Source organism: Dipodomys spectabilis, unplaced genomic scaffold (genome assembly GCF_019054845.1).
Source record: "Dipodomys spectabilis isolate Male_0828 unplaced genomic scaffold, ASM1905484v1 ptg000002l, whole genome shotgun sequence".
Lineage (NCBI taxonomy): Eukaryota > Metazoa > Chordata > Mammalia > Rodentia > Heteromyidae > Dipodomys > Dipodomys spectabilis.
The window spans coordinates 27,974,460-27,986,671 of record NW_024870679.1 but is presented as its reverse complement, the minus strand read 5'-3'; the positions used below and the strand labels follow the sequence as shown (position 1 = coordinate 27,986,671).

Here is a 12,212-nt window from a genome sequence, read left to right as displayed (position 1 = left end):
GGTGCACACCTGTAATCCTAACACTCAGAAAGGAAAAGAGGATTATAAATTTGGATAGGAAAGAGAGAAAAGGCAAAGAGACAGAAACAGAGGCAGAGTCACAGAGAGAACAAAGCAAAAACTATTTAGGGGGAAAAATGTTATTCTTACATTTAAAACTTTAAATGTTATGCAAAATATAGAAGTACTCAAAAGCTTAAAAAGTAAAATTATGAACATGTTTGCATAGCCAATTCTTTAGGAAGACATAAAATATAAAAATTTATAAATAAATCCAGTTACATTATAACAGCTTACTAGATAACTACTTAATTATAGATTAATCATGAAAGAGAACAGTTCCATAAATAATCTCCATAAATATATATAGTTGATTTTTGAATGCATTGTGTTAGATTTCTTTTGGAGTATCTTTAACATGTAAAAAAATTCATAACACTTTAAGCCAAATTTCCCAATCTGGAATTTCCAGCCTTCTGGTATACTTTGAAGGCATATTTTAAATTATAGAGAATAAAATATTTAAACAGCTAAGACATAGATAATGTATAATCTGACATTAAAAATAAGCAAATCTATTTAGCTTTCTTTTAAGACATTTTCCTAGATCACAGTGTATAAATTTGTGTTTAAGTCCATTAATTTACATTTTGCATATATATGTGTATGTATATACATAATTATGTATATAGACATTTATATACACACACTTATATATACACATACATACAGTACTAGGGTTCAACTCAGAGTCTTGTACTCACTCAGCTTGCTTGCTCAGCTAGCGTTCTACTACTTGAGCAATACCACCAGCTCAGCTTTTGCTAGATATTTTGGAGACAGAATCTCAGAGTTTTCTGCTCAGGCTGGCTTCAAACTATGATCCTCTGGATCTCAGCCTCCTCAGTAGCTAGGTTTCCAGGCATAAGCCATCAGTATTCCTAATAATACTAACAGTACTACCACTTGTTGACAAACAAGGGGGTAGGGATTTTGGTCTATATTCTGTAGCGATTACATAAATAAGTAAAAGGTAAAACATTTATACACATTTAACTCATTAAACATTTATAAGTGTCTATAATAACTATAGATACTATGTAGGTGTAAGATATATAATGCACTATGTCTTCAAATTTTAAGCACAATCATGATGTATTAAATTTTAAAATTAGTTTCAATGCAAATATAATGACATTTTTACTTTAATTATATGTACATAAATGAGTAAAAGTATATTAAAAGAAGTTTAATGTTTAATTAGAAACATGGGTTAACTTTTTGTTACTAGTTTTTCTAAAAATGTTTATTATTTTATTAAAAATATTAAATTTCTAGCTTTAGACCAAATATGAAAAACAAATATGAAAAAATTTCCTGTAAGAAAAAGTTAACATATGAACTCCACTAAAATCTCTAATATAGAAAGCAATGTAAATTTTTTCTATCTTAGCTACATAGATGAAATCTTCATGCTTTAAGAATTTTACTCATGTATCATGTCCCTGACAGGACTTTTAGAGAAAAATTACAGCAAGACTCAGTGACAATTATGTACTGAACTTTAAGAAAAATAATTAACAATATTATCCCACTGTTTTAGAGCTTAAAAGTGATAGCATTTCCAAAAAGTTGTTAGATTAAACAAATTACCTCATAACTTCTATAATCCACTTCTACATCATCTCCATACACGTTCAGTTCCATGTTCTTGTGACTAAACACAGTAGCTGGTTTAGGATTTCTAGCATTGCATGCCATATCATCAGCAAGCATCAAGACAATGTGACTAGAAAAAAATTCCCAGCAGATAGAATCATTAAATAAAACTAAAACATTAAACCTATAAAGTTTATTTATATCAGGTAGCAATTATGTTCAGATTTTTCCTCACAAAGCAGTAACTAATTTGCAACTATATAGTTAAAGAGGTCTTAATCATTTTTTCATATTTTAGTGGTTATTACTAGTATAAATTTTAAAGCAGAAAATGGGCAATGTAGCATGAACTTATCCACAAAACTTGAATTTACTAACTTAATATTTTCCCCAACAGTATACTTTATGTCATGTTTAACATTCTCATGTCTTATAGAGTCTACTTTAATATATATTATTTCAGAGAACTTAATTTTCACACTCCAAATGAACAAGTAGAAAAACATACAAGTTATCAGCATGTGCAATTAGTGTAGCACAGGTATACAGCTAGACTCACACCACTCCTCACAAGCTTCACTCCATCTTGCTACCAGCTTCCTGCTCCATTATCTTTTTAGCCTTCAGAGTAAACTTGCTCAAGTAAGTTAAAACCTTCTCATGTATAGACATCCAAAGAACCCCCAATAGGAATACAATCAAAACTGCCTATATAGTCCAAGAGGCTGATTTGATCTGGTTTCTGTCTCCCCAACTCCAATCTCTACCACTCAACATTCACTATTATTATTATCATCTCACTCATGCTCCTCCTTTTTTACACTAGCCTTTCTTTTTCAGAAATATGGAATGATTTTCCTACTTTACAACAACTGACCAATAAGACTTCACTCCAAACAAATCATCAAATCATTCCAATCTCAGGCAAGGTACTCATTAGCTCATTAGGTGTTTTATTTTCTGCAGGATATTTAGGAATCTAAAATTATCATCTCCCACCATCATTCCATGAGAATATAAGCTCTTAGAAGATGGAGATTTATCAGTCCTCATCATCTTACTAAGCCTGTCATTCAGGCTTAGTAAGAAAGTCTTGCATATGGTAGGTACTTAATAAATTAAATGAATAAAACTCTCCATTTTTACATATAATTTTTTTAGAGGGGGAAGTACTGGAATTTCATCTCAGAGCTTCCCATTTGCCAGGCAGGCTTTATATTACTTGAGCCATACTCCTAGCCCTACATAAAATTTTTTAGCAAGGAATTTTAAAATGTCTCTCAAATACTTCTTATCTTGATTCTACCATTAAAACTAGTAACTATAGATTAAGAAATTCTTTATTCTGCCATACACTTGAGCTTCCCAAACATAAGAGAAAATTATTGTGGCATACATAATAAGTTTGGCAGGAGACACCAAGAAGAAAATGTTCTGCATATGTTCCAGATACACTTTAAGTTCAAAATTGAAACATTGATTTTTTTCTTAAAAATTGGCTAGATTTCTACTTTGAAAATGTTACAGTCCTGCCACATTCAAATATCAGATCTTTAGCTGTTACTGATTCATACTCACAGAACAGTGAAAGTCATTCTTCATAAAATTAAAAATACTTTTTCTCCTCTTTTTTAATAACTTAAGGCGATCATTAATTTATATTAACCTATAAATCACCAGTCATAACTTTTAGTTAAGTAAGATTGAACAGATACACAAATTTCAAGATAAAAATAAGTGTTCCTTATGGCCAATGTCTATCAGTCATAAAGAAGTAATAATTTTATCTTAAAATCATATCATCAACCTTTTTACAAGTAGTTTTGGCCCTCAGAATACATACAACGATGTTTGATTAAATATAGTCACTATATTATAAAGTGATTATATTTGTAATAAGGTAGACAAATGAGAATCGTGTCAGAAACAGATGTCAAAGATTTATAAGTGTAATTCTAACTAGGTTCAGAGAACTACTCTAATCAGCTTCTGAGAACTTAAATTCTCACCTGCTCCCCATGTTAAATTTTTGGAATAATGATACTTAAATATTTACATGAAAATAAACTACTTAGGATGAGAGTTCCCAAATTATAAATTACATTCTAACAAAACTATAAAACCAGAGATCCTCTAAAAACCCAATACCATTTGGAGGATCATGTTATTTTGTTAAAACTAATTGAGTGCTATTATACTTGACAGAAGAGCTTCTGGTCTGGTTCTACTTTTATTTTTTCTTTCTTTTGACATAGACACTACAAATATAATTCAGTGATATAGAAAATGTTTAAAAAGTATACTGTACAATATTCAATTAATAATTTTCAGCATCTGTATACTATTCAAGAATTCAGACCTGGTATTTACATAAGCTTTTACCAAAAACATTCCTTGAATGCCTATTGGGAGATCTCACTGACTCCTAACATGTCTTTTTCACTTGACTATAAGATTAACATCAAGGTAGTTATTTGAATCTGCACTTTTTGGTAATAAATTAAGCACAACTGCTGGATTCAATACAAAAAAAATTTAGACTGAAAACATAAAGAATTCTACATTCCTATAAATAACAAGTTGTTTTTCATCTTATTAAAATTAAGATAAATCCCCAAAATATAACCAATCCATGAAAGAACATGCTAATCTTATAGTATGGCAAGCCAGTTCTACCATATGTGATGACTCAACTCTCACACTTTTCCTTCCAAACCCTTCTAAAATCTACTTTACACAACAAAGCATATATAATATGGTCTTCTTTAAACACAAACCCCAAAGAAAAAGTGAACACTCAAATTATATGGCAAGTTCAGTTATATAGTAGTTATTTATACAAACAGTTTCCATGTTTTAAAATCATGTACTCCCTAGTAATAAAAAAGTGAGAACATACACATGAATTTACTTCTTTGTATTTACCACTTTAAGTATATAGTAAATATTCAGAAAGTATAACTGTTCTCTGTCTTTTTTTAGATTAAAAACCAAACATAAAAAAAAACTACTGATATTTTTCCCCTTTCTACTTTTTGCTATCTGATCAAAATTGAGTACCTTGTTTGTGCTGAAACAGATTATTTTTTAAGATCTGGGGCAATAAAAAATGCAGTTTTAAATTTTCTCATAAAATAGCCAAAAAATTCGAACTCACATATACAAACACAAATATGTGAAAGTGGAGGGAATGATCCTCATACGATGTCCACCTAACATTGAATAACAGGTAAATTTTATACTGGGCTGGTAGGCCATTCTCTACCTGCCTCCCTGAAATTCTTTCTTAGCTCAAACACGAACCAATAACCAACCAAGAGGTAAAGTATGTATTTTAAGTAGATGAATACTCTTTTACAGTCCTAGAGCATTAATGTGAAATTACAGTCATAAATTTTCATTTATAATAGTCTGGTTTACCATGATAAAATTTTCACTGAGCCAAATTTAAATGAATTACTCTACTGGTCCAAGTGTTTTAAAATTGTAGCCTTAATATTGTCTCACATTCTGTAGGCATGATACTAATTAGCATCTTCAACTACTAGAGCAAGTGTCATCAGGCTTATCTTCAATAATACCATTTCAAGCTAGAATAGCCACTGAAATTAAAGCAGCAAAAATATGTGTCCTAAGAATCTTTGATGCCCTCTTAAATCTGGCCCTCTGAGTTTCTGCTTTGTATGTGTTGCTCCCCACTTCCAACACAAATTATTTAGAATATTGTGCTCCAGTAGCAGCATAATGGCCACTGGATCATAAAAATTCAACAAATCACTGGCACTATGGCTCAAGTGGTAGAGTATCTGCCTTGAGCTGAAGAGCTCAGAGTCAGCACCCAGGCCCAGAGTTCAAGCCTTACAATTGACAAAAAAAAAAAAAAATCAAGTTAATCTAAGATCATTTACTGTTACAATTTTCTTCTTCCTCCTTTTCCTCTTCTTCCACGTCTTGGAAAGTCTCTAAATGAATAAGTCACCATCACTGCACTGTGAAACTAATCATAAACAATGTGCTAGCCACAGATGTTGAACCATTTAAGATTTTTTAATTTACTTTCAAATTGCCAAATATCAAACAATTACCATTCTTAGACTTTTCAAACTTACATTGTTACAAATAAAAACTCAAAAAAATATACTGCAGATAGCAAAAGTCATCAGTAGCAGACATATTATCATACTGAAAATTATATGAACATAATTAGGTATAGACTCATATTCAAAGTCATATGAGGTTTATATTAAGATAATGGCTAATGGTTATTAAATATTTACTGTATCTCAAGCATCATACAAATCAAGTGAGTATATTATATGTATTAACCTGTACATTATCCCTATGAGTATAGACTACCAGTTATGAAACTGAAATACACAGAGGTAAAGAACATACTCTGGGTCATTTAGCTAGCAAGTGGTGGAGATTTATTTCAATCCTAGATCTCTTTTTAACACGAACATTTGCTTTTAACAATTCTGTAATACCCTGAAATTCTGAACTGACGGTTGGAAAGATTTAATAGGAGTTTTGTCTTATACTGACAAATTAACTGATTCAGATGACTAAGTTAAATACTCATGGACTCATTGTAGCTGGTTCATTTTTATGCCACATAACTAGAATAAAATAAGTCATTGAAATTCTAAATGGAACTATCCAGAAACCTTAGCAAACTCTCACATCAAAGAATAGTACTACATCTTATAGTTTTCACTATAAGTTTATAAGGCACAATGGAATTTTCCAGAGCTTCCTTAAAAATTAAAGAGATGAAGAAGCTAATATTCTGGACATTCTCCAATCAATTCCTCAAAGTCTCTGATTTTTTTCTATAGAAAGGCATTGGGGATACATCTTGCTGCTGGCTTTCTCTCATTAGATCTTCTCAGCCACCAACCTTGCCAGATTTTTCAATATACACAGTATGAACTTTATTTATTTATTGCTACCTCCAAAGACTCCTCCATATATACAACTCTTACTCCAATGCATGAGGGGGCAAGTAGAATAAATACCCTACACACTTCTTACCCCTTTTCTCATAGGGCTAAAATTAGTATGATGTGAACAAATTCTCCTTTTTGTCTTGCTGTTTTCTATTTCTACAAGCTCATTCCTAGTTAAACTATTCAAATGCATAAGCCCAAAGACTTAAAACTTAAAGCTGCACATTACTTACCAAAATTAAAAGTCACTATATTTCTAAAACATTTTGTGTGGCTCATAGAATCACAGCCAGATGCCAGCTCATGTCTTCAATCTTACCTATTTGGGAAGCTGAGAATATGAGTCTAATAAAATTAAAAAGTCTGTCAGACTCCATCTTAATGGAGGAAGCTGGGAGTGATGGTGCACACCTGTTATCCCAGTTACAATGGAAGGCCTAAAATAGCTGGGTCATGATTCAGGCACAGGCAAAAAGCAAGACCCTCAAGAATAATCAGTGCAGAGGGCAGGGATAGATAAATGAAGAGAGGAAGAAGAGGGAAATGCAGTCATAAAATTCCATGTACATTCTGAAAAATTAAGAAAATCAAGAGAGGAGGTGGAGTTGGGAGGGACTAGGAAGAAGAGAATGTTGAAAGGGGTGACAATGACCAAGATGCACTGTATTCAGATACTACTTTGTTAAATGGCAACTCCTTTTACTTAAAGATAAAACAGGCTGAAGGTGTAGCTCAGTGGTAGAGCACTTGCCTAGCAAGTATGAAGCCCAAAGTTCAAACCCTAGTCCTACTGAAAAAAGTCACTATCAAAACTGTTGCATTCAGAAATTTCACTCATCTAGTATAACTAACTTCTTACCAAGATACTTTAAATTTAATACAAAATCATGATAAATACTCCATTATAATAAAAAACCAATAGGTATAATCTTTCATGTATTCTCATGTTTACAAAATTTCACTTTTGTTATTTTTCCTGTAATGATATAGTCAACCTCCTTAACTCAACTACCTGGTGACAGCATTTGGGATCTTAATAAGCAAAACCAAATTTTAACAATTTATATGTAACCTTTTTAGAGTGCTGCAAGCAATTTAAGATTTGATCACATGCCTGAATTACACATTTCTGCCTAAAAAATATGTGCAAACATCATTATGTCTTCTCTAGTACTTTCAATGGTCAAATAGTAAGAAAATAAAAGGTTCTCTCAATTTTCTCTAGGCATTAAGCAAAATATCCAGAATATCATTTCATTAAGGGGACTTAGATGACATGTTTATTAACTATTTTTAAAATTTTTACTTGGCAAAAGACAAAATACAGAAAACAACATTGATTTTGGAGAGTATTTAGCCTCTGCTCTGTTCTTTAATTTGGTCACAGAAGTCAAACGGGATAAAATTTAAAGAACAATACATGGGGACTGTCATTGCTAAAATCAAAGAGTAAATAATGAGCTGAGAGATTTTAGTAAATCCTAATCAAATAAAATTCAGTGTTTTGAAAAGTAATATTCATTCTCATGAATTTGATGCAATTATTCTATTTGATGCAATTATTCTATATTACATTGTCTCAGCAGTTATAAAATTTTATACAACTTATTAATTTTTGGATTCCACAATTCAAAAAATTGTAAAACAATAAAGTCAAAGGTTATATAAAAATGGAAACAAGATTAGATTGCAAAATTAACCACTGCATCTCTTGAAATGAAAAATGACATAAATTGAGAAAAGTATAATATGTAGAATAAGACCCCAGGATACAGAATTTTAGTAGCAACCAAATTAACTATAATAGAAACAGTAAGTTTCTGGATAAAAACCTAATAAAAGTTCTTCCAATTGTAACATAGAATTACTAATACAATTTAGTCACAATAAGGCAGAAGTAATGAAGGTGTGGAGTACAGGATGGAGGAAATAGTTAATTTCACCAAGTGACAGGCACTGTCCTGGAATTCTTTCTCATACAGTGAGATCTGATTATTTGCCCGAAGTTGCATGGCTGTTAAGCATAAAGAATGAGATTTGACTTTGAAGCCCATATTCTTTCTTCTACTAAAAGCAACGTTCTTTGAGATAACATAAATTGCCATTCACTCCATTTTCAAATAGTGATCAGAAAGACAATTTTTATATAAGTTTTACACATAACAAATACTAAAGAGACATAATTGCTCTATACAACTCTCATTTTAGTGCTTTAATTTTCCTTGATTCAAAGAAACATAGGCTTCATTATATATACTTTTAGGATTTGTTATATATACTTTTATAAACCCAAAATAAGTCATTTAACCTTAGAAGTACAGCTTTCAAGTCTGTATTAAGATTAGAAAACTGAAAATCTTGCCCTAATGTGACACAATAAAATCTGGTTAACAATGCTTTAGTAATGAGATATTTCTATTTCAATTCTTTTGAAATAGCCATAGCCATTTCCAACACCTGTGTCAATCCCAACTTGGGACCAGCTGTATGATTAGACCAAAATCTTCAATGAGTTCAGAAATTTCTACCTACAGTTATATATTATAGAGTTGCTAAATGGCCATGGAGATTACAGCCAGGCATAGAAAGCATGACCTTTATAAAGACAAGAGAACCTAGAAATTCATGAGTACTCCACCAAAAAGGCTTCATATGAATAGTTAGTCTGGACATGTAAGTGTTGGACTGCAATTGGCCAGGCATTTTATAGTTTGACCTAGATATGTTAAGCCTCAGTGTACTTCCTTTCTGGTCCTATTATTGTTTTATTAAAGAACCTTCATTTCAAATCCCTTTGCTCCATACACAAAGCACTAAGAATTTCAATGGAAATAGACTTCAAATTTACAGTGTGCTAGAATTATGATTAACACAGGTTTTACTTTCTAAAATAATATATCTGAATCTTATGATTTGAGGCTGTAGTGGTGCACATGTATAATCTAGGTACACAGTAGGTAGAGGTAGGAGGATTGAAGTCTAGGCAAAGACATGGTTGTCAAGGTTCCCCCCCAAAATAGTCTAATTACAAGAATCATCACACTCAGAGAAGCCCAAAGATATGATTTTCTCCCTAAGAATTCATCATTTATTTATAACAGTCCAGTTACAGTCATCTATAGGAAACCATATCTACTTATGTTTCTTACCTTTTAACAAATGTCCAAAGGAAGAAAATTATAAAGTAACTAAAAGTCAAGTTCTTATGTAAAAAGAAGAGACTCTTGTTGGCCATACAGTAGTAATTATTGTATAGGTAGGCCCTCTTAATTGGAAAGAATCACTAAAACTCATTGTATGAGAGAGGTAAATACTAAAATGACATAGAATTTTGTGGAAATTCAAAACTGAAGCTTGAATTGGAGGAGTGTGGCTCAGTCAGAGTGTTTATTTAGAATGCACAAGGCCTTAGGTTCAATCCTCAGCATGGAAAAAAAAAAAAATTAAGAAAAGGCACCAAGAATAAAGCCTTACTGAGATTGGAATTTAAAAATAGTTTCAGGTGTTAACACAACATCACTCACTCCAATCATGTGACCTGTCAAGTCTATACACATGTAACTCATTACTGAAAATGACTCAACTTGAAAGTATCTTTATATGACCTTTCTTAAAAAACTTTTATGAGTCTTTATTATAGTAATAATAAAACTAACATATAGCATCATTAAATCAATATCAAGTCATTTATTATCAGACCAGTATAATCATCTTAGAAAACATAAAAGGCCAATTCAAGAAGCAAAGGAAAAGAAAGCTGTGAATTAATGCTGGAGCCATCAACCAACAATATTATTACTCCCATTTAGAGGGGTATTTTTCCCCTGATTTATACATGAAGGAACAAAAGCTGAGAGAGACTAATTTGATCACAACGAAAAAAACTAATAGTGACTTAAGCAATGAGGGCCTCATTACATAGTAAGAAGTAAAACATGTTAGTATGCACTTTAGACAGAGTAAAGAATTGTGTCAAGGAGATAGAATTTTGAGTCACAATAAAACTCTCCCCCTATTGTCTATTCTGGATTCCTCTGATTTGTCTTAATTTCTCACTCTCTACAGTATGGGCCAAACTACCAAATTATATGAGAAACCAGAATAAGTAGAGGTACTATAAACCTCTCATACACTTACCTCATCATGTATCTTTTGTATTGCTTCCTTGTTGGTTAATCTGAAGCAAACACAATTTAAATCAATCTCCTTCTCCATCTTTTTCTGGTCTGGCCTAACTCAATAACAAAGCAATAACTATATACCATATATAACAGCCTCTCATCTAAGTTGTTCACACATTTTCATGTTTACACAATCGTTTGGAGCTCCTAATTTTTTTTCTTTCTTTTTTTTTCTTTTTTTATTGTGAAAATACCATACAGAGGGGTTACAATTACATGGGCAAGGTAATGAGTACATTTCTTATCAAGCATTGTTGCCTCCTCCTTGGAGCTCCTAAATTTTAAACTGGCTTATTAATTTAATAAAGCCACTACAAATACTCAGGAAACCAAGTTGCTTCATATTCTAACATAAATACTGGATGTAAAACACAAATAGGTTCACTTTCTTGGAAAAGCCAAAGTGAAAATAAAAATAATTTGCTGAGTAATCTTCAAATTGAAATAAATAAAAGCTCCACAAAAAGCTTAAGACTACAGTAATTTTTGTAAAGTTATTAAGCTATTGCTTATAATCATAAATTGTATATATTATCATGTAAACATCAACTTCATAAGGCATTTAGCATTTATCTTTATTTTTAATTAATTGCTTTCACATATCCTTTTTCCTTGTTACTTCATTTATTTGTACTGGTGAACTGGGCAACATAGTATAATGTAATCACTAAACTAGGACTCTAGGAATAGGTCTGCCACTATGCAATCTTTGGCCTTAAATATTCAGGAACACTTTATCATGCACAAAATAAAATATTTTGGGGGCTATTAGTGTAGAAGCCTTTAGAGACCATTTTTATCCCTCAAAAATTGAAGACTCTGAAGATAAAAAATATTACAGGTATAAAGATCTGAAAGGAAGAAAGCTGTCACTGCAGATTTTCTGGCAAGCAAAACAATCTACAGTCAAGTTATTAATATTACTTAGAGCAAGCCTCTAGAACAAAATTCAAAGAAACAACTCTATGCACATCAATAAAAGATATAGTATTTGGAGAAAGGCATCATTTACAATATCAACAAAAAATAACTAGAAACGTATCAGACATATTTGTAGAAAAAAATTGTAAAACGTAATTGAATGTTATTAAACACATAATTAAGTAGAGTTCACTCATAAATAAAAATATTTAATACCCCCAAAAGCACATTTCCCTAAGTTCATCTGTAAACTTACAACCACCATGCAAATCAAATTCTAAACAAGGTTTTATAGGAGGAGGTAACAATGCTTGATAGGAAATGTACTTATTACCTTGCTCATGTAACTATAACCCCTCTGTACAGTATTTTTACAATAAAAAAACGTATTTTTTAAAAAAGAATTTGATACGCTGACTCTAAAATTAAAGTGGAAAGGGAAGAGGTATACTTCAATGCTTGCCTCATAGGTATGAGTATCTGGGTTCCATTCCCACTACCA

At 31.4% G+C, this 12,212-nt stretch overlaps 1 protein-coding gene across 2 annotated transcripts in view; it reads right to left on the bottom strand.

The window, feature by feature from the left end:
- Pigk (phosphatidylinositol glycan anchor biosynthesis class K) overlaps positions 1-12,212 on the bottom strand; it is a 91,115-nt gene that overhangs the window by 59,614 nt on the left and 19,289 nt on the right. For both annotated transcript variants that reach the window (XM_042684432.1, XM_042684433.1), the window contains exon 4: positions 1,654-1,789. In XM_042684432.1, coding sequence (XP_042540366.1) covers positions 1,654-1,789 — 136 coding nt within the window. The remainder of the gene's footprint in view (positions 1-1,653; positions 1,790-12,212) is intronic.